General features: G+C 32.5%; 1 protein-coding gene across 1 annotated transcript; it reads right to left on the bottom strand.

The window, feature by feature from the left end:
• On the bottom strand, nucleotides 1,777–5,050 carry LOC109355864. Its single transcript, XM_019599118.1, has 3 exons — nucleotides 4,905–5,050; nucleotides 3,017–3,348; nucleotides 1,777–2,197 (listed from the first exon to the last, which is right to left on the bottom strand). Exons 1-3 carry the CDS (start codon nucleotides 5,007–5,009, stop codon nucleotides 1,999–2,001), a joined length of 636 nt encoding a protein of 211 aa, XP_019454663.1. The 5' UTR covers nucleotides 5,010–5,050; the 3' UTR covers nucleotides 1,777–1,998.

The following is a 5,050-nucleotide window of genomic DNA, read 5'->3' as shown; positions in this document are numbered from 1 at the left end:
ATATATATATATATATATATATATATATATATATATATATATATATATATATATATATATATATATATTTAATTTTATTTTACTATATATATATATATATATATATATATATATATATCAATACTACTATATTAACTAATTTTAATCTTGAAATTTACTTATAATATTATTCTTAATCATTAATACTAGCTAATCTCCATTGTTGCATCACTAATATTGTGAATCTAATTGCAACAATTTTCATGTTGGTCTATTAGTAATTTAAAAACATATTCATACAAGGACCAATTTCACTGATTCATAAAGTTTAATGAATAATTAAAAAGAAAAAATAATTTATGACAACTATTTACTAAAGACATAAAATTTAGAATGACTTTATTTTCTTTTCCCGGATAAAACATTTTTCTATGGGCTTCCATCTTTTCTTTGAGAGAGTTTCATTCCATACGTATTGGATGATGGGTGTCATCAAAATCTATGGAGGATCAATCTCTATTGTCATCATGATGATGCTCAAGATGGGATGAAGATCTTCTGTTTTTATTGGTATCCTCAATTGTGTTCCAGACCAATCAAAATGTGTTATCATATTTAAAGAAAAAATTATAAAAATGTAAAGTAATATTGTTATATTATTTAATGATATTCTATTGGACATAGACATAAGACAGGATCCTCTCGGGACAGAGGATCCCCGTTCGCTTGGATTAAGAGACTTCCTTGGATGATTGACTGGTTTTTCCCATACTTCAAGTGTTTTCCAATTTGGATAGAATAGGTGCACATTTGTTATGGTCCCCCCAGGTTCCATTTACACTTTAAAATTTTGGTAATTGAATCCATCGCTATATATGACCAAACAACATAACCATATATGATGCTCGATCTATAATGAAGGCCGCTTTTTTTTCATCCGAAAGATATATGATTTTTGTTGTTGATATAATTAAGAGTATTATTATTTTATGGGTAAAGAACTAATCCGTTTTGATTGCATAACTGAACCCCAACAAATGTTATTCATAGAAATCGATCTACTACAGGATTTGATTATACTCATAATATAGGTGTATGAATGATTTGTACTAACACTCATCTAAGTCTTCCACACATGTTCTCCATTTTGTAGACATTTTTTTGGACCTGAACCACATTGGCTAGCCAGGTAGGTAATTTCCCTAATGAACCTTACTTCAACAAATTCTTTGACCCGTTCTTTGTTCACTCTCTTTCCTTTTCCTTTCTTTCTTTTGTTGCCTCAAATAGCACAATTTCACACATAAAAAACACCCAATATCAAAGTGTCATTGCCTAGAACATACTAAACCACATCCTTATTTGCCTTTTCTTCTTCTATACAGAACTACCTTATTTTTCCAAGGTGCAGAGTTCTTTGCATTCATCAACTCTTCACACTGTAAGATACAACGAAAAAACATATTTTCCACCGACAAAGTCCAAATGGCTTTGCCCCTTTAATAAGTCTTCTCTAGTATAGTAGGATTAGTCCAAGCTATATGAAGACATATCTATGTAGAGACGAACAATAAAATTTTGACAATATATAAAATTTCTGATTCTAATTAAAATTTAGTCCTAAATGGTATTACAAAAAAACATAAATGCACATGTCTCTAAATATGACGTGTTGAATTTTTTTTGATCGGCACAAAAAACATAAATATGACGTATTGGTCTATTGGATATGTCTACACATAAGTTTTTCTGGGTCTAATATGATTTCATATACCATGGGAGGAAAAAAGAAACAAATTTTCAGCAGCATAGTCTGCTTCAAATGAATCATCAGGAACAAAATGAATTTTTTTGGTTGATCATTCAAATCCAGATCAACTTTGTTTACATTATTATACATATGGATATATAATATAATTCTACATTATGTTAATACTGGCTGATGATAATCCGAATTCTAAGGCATTCAATAAAGTTACAAAAAGAAAATAATTTGACTGTAATGGCAACTCTGCAGAACTATGTAGAATTTGTATCTGAAACTTGATTATGTAACTCATTGTTTGCAAAAAATACTTCACCTTTTCTCAACCAGTTCACATATTGTTCTTGCTCTCTCTTGTGTAAGTAGCTGAGGAGGAAATTGGTCAGGCTTACCCCAATGCCTTTGGCTATCAGGTATTCCTTCAGTGCATCTTGCAACTTAATATCCAATTCGCTTCACATAGATACAAGCAAGTCAATTAGCAAGATAACTATTATTAAATAAGCCCAAATAATTTATGAATTTAAGAAGGTGAGCCTTCGGCACAATGGTAATGTTGTTTGTCTTGTGACCTAGAGGTCATGAGTTCAAATCTTGGAAACAGCCTCTTTCAAATCCTAGATAGATAGGTAGAGAGGCCTTGGTTATGAAGCCAAGGGGTATATATATAAAAGATAGATGGATATAGTTTTTTCTAGTGAATCGAATCATTAACCTTTTGGTCTACCTGGGGATCTAGCGGGGTCTTATACCACTAAAGAAATGGGCCAGCAGTTACATATAGGTTTACATCTATCATGAATAACATCAATCCTTTCATTTTTTCATTGAAGGAGATCAACCAGCACTGAATATATCAGCAACATTGTAAACTCAAAAGTCGTAGCACATCAACTTCCGCCTACAGTGGAAGACGAAATATCGGGAAAAATATTTTAAGGCTTCCATTGGGGCATTGCCAATACAATTGTAAATAAAGTATGAACTATTATTACTTTCAAATTAGAGTATTCTTTGGATTTGGATGCAGCCTTAAAGTATCTTAAACTCATGCGAACACAAGGGATTAAGTTCTTACTAAGTGTCTAAGTTACTCAAACAAAGTGCAGATTTTTACGAAGGCATCTTGTGTGCTAAGTATTTGAGAGAAAACTACCTTATAGATAAACTATGAACATTAACACATATTTCCCCATTTTCGTAGTCCTTTTCTTCCCCCCTAACCCCGAAGAAAATATGATAAGTAGAGATAACATGCAAATAAATAGTTACCTGAATAGGGGGCCTCTATAAATGGAAGAGCTCAGACATGTAGGTGATCTGAGATAATAAGCATTTTTGATGTCAAAGTCAGAGCCTTTAGAAGTTTCTTCATAAACTTCACAGTCAAATTGCAAGATGGAACTGGAAGCTGGCTTCTTCATACATACTTTCATTAAAACATCCCTTGTGAAAACGAGGTCATTTTCATAGTGCGGAGTGCCAATGATAGCTGAAATAGCAACTTCCTCTCCCGAATCACATTTTCTTCGCAAAACCACATCCTTGGTATGTTGTTTATCAAAGTCCAGTACAAAGTCACCTAAAGAACCATCTTGAGCATTCTGCATTCTTGACAAATAATAAGTCAAAAAGACCCTTTTTTCCTTTTCATTGCCGTATGTATAGGAATTCAAGTGTAATACAAATAATGAGTATGGGATTAACTGATCAAGTGAAGATATCAATAAGTGTATCTTTATTCAGTTTTGTGGATTACAAACACAAGTCTGATATCGTGGGAAGCATGTATAAGACAAGGGACTTGAATACGACCGAACACAGACACATAGATATCACAAATTTTAAAAAGGAAATTGCTTAAAAGTCTGAATAACTTCTCTGAAAAACTTGTGTGAATTGACATGCCACTATTGCATTTAAAAGTGAGATTTATTCCCATAGCTCGCTTATGGTTATGCGGTCAAGTGAATGGCATTTAAGCCAATTCGTTATATTATATCCATACCAAATAGCATTGCTCTTTTAAAAATCATATGACACGACACAGATATGATGCAAGATGCAAAACCATTATAAGCTTAATATAACAACATAAACATTAAATTAAAAACTAGGAATGTTTTGGAAGTTAACACGAGCCAATATAAACATAAGAAAATTACTACCATTAATCGTATTGTTGTTTATCTTTAACAGCATAAGAATTGAAAATGTAAATGTAGAAAGTTGTAAAATACAAGTTTGAGCGTAAGGTGGCCATGAAGTGGGCAACTATTTTAAACTGTGCATGCTTCAGAATTAATAGAGTAAATGAACAATTTGGATCCTAAAAGATAAGGCACTCGATGATTAGTCCATGCTTCTCTAAAATGCTATTTTTTGTCCCTGAATGTTCAAAATGCTGATTAAACTTGTCCCTAAAGAAAGATCAGCTCTGCACCAAACTTCCACCTGGTGGGATTTGGGGAGGGTAGATGTATCCAAACTTATCCCTGCAAGCAAAGAGATTGTTTCCAGGATTTCCGAATCATTCTCCTAGTCACTAGGCAGCAACCTTGCTGTTATGCCAAGGTAGAATGAAAGCTAGTTTGAGTCTCGAACCCAGACCTTGCGGATACTGAGTAAACCGCTATGTATGTCCCTACAAAGGTCTAATTTGATAAGCATTTTGTATATTTGGGGACAAAAGGTGCCATTTTAGAGAGTGAGGAACTAAATTGCCCATTGTCCTACTTTTAGGGACCAAATTCGTAATTTACATTATATCTTAGCCGTTTCTTCTAACAATCTATGATATATGAAACATTATGATATTATCATGAAACAAAAAGTAAAAAAAAAAAAACACAAAAAACACAAGCATATTACAGAGAAAAAATTGCATGCAGTGAAAGTGTATGATTTTTATACACTATCATTGTAATATCTAACATTCATGTTTTATCATCATTGACTCGACTCGTGAAAAGAATAATACAGGTATATTGTCTGTCTATAAATCTTTAGAGAGAACCCAGAATGATTGCAGATTAAAAATTAAAAAAAAGTGTGATTTTTTTAGAGAATATTTGATATTTATATGAGTAAGTGTGGTAAACATTGATAGGAAAAAAACGAAAGGGTTTGAATTGATGGTAAAGAGAAAGAGAGAGAGAACCTGAAAGGGGTTAGAAGAAAGTTCAAATTGAATTTCAGAAGTGAGAAGCTTGAGCAAATCGAGATTTTGAACAGCTTTCAAACCCTTCTTCAATTGTCTCACCATCCTCTCTTTTCAGCTCTCTCTGATTTGCTTCGGAGGCGCAG

This window comes from Lupinus angustifolius, chromosome LG09 (genome assembly GCF_001865875.1).
Source record: "Lupinus angustifolius cultivar Tanjil chromosome LG09, LupAngTanjil_v1.0, whole genome shotgun sequence".
Taxonomy (NCBI): Eukaryota; Viridiplantae; Streptophyta; class Magnoliopsida; order Fabales; family Fabaceae; genus Lupinus; species Lupinus angustifolius.
This window is presented reverse-complemented; position numbering and strand designations above follow the sequence as displayed.

What these genes read in the sequence shown, in the direction of transcription:
- LOC109355864 (XM_019599118.1), bottom strand. Translation starts at nt 5,009, where the DNA reads ATGGTGAGACAATTGAAGAAGGGTTTGAAAGCTGTTCAAAATCTCGAT. An exon ending in TTTCTTCTAACCCCTTTCAG is followed by an intron (nt 3,349 to 4,904) that starts GTTCTCTCTCTC and finishes TCAAGAATGCAG; the next exon opens with AATGCTCAAGATGGTTCTTT. An exon ending in TATAGAGGCCCCCTATTCAG is followed by an intron (nt 2,198 to 3,016) that starts GTAACTATTTAT and finishes ATCTATGTGAAG; the next exon opens with CGAATTGGATATTAAGTTGC.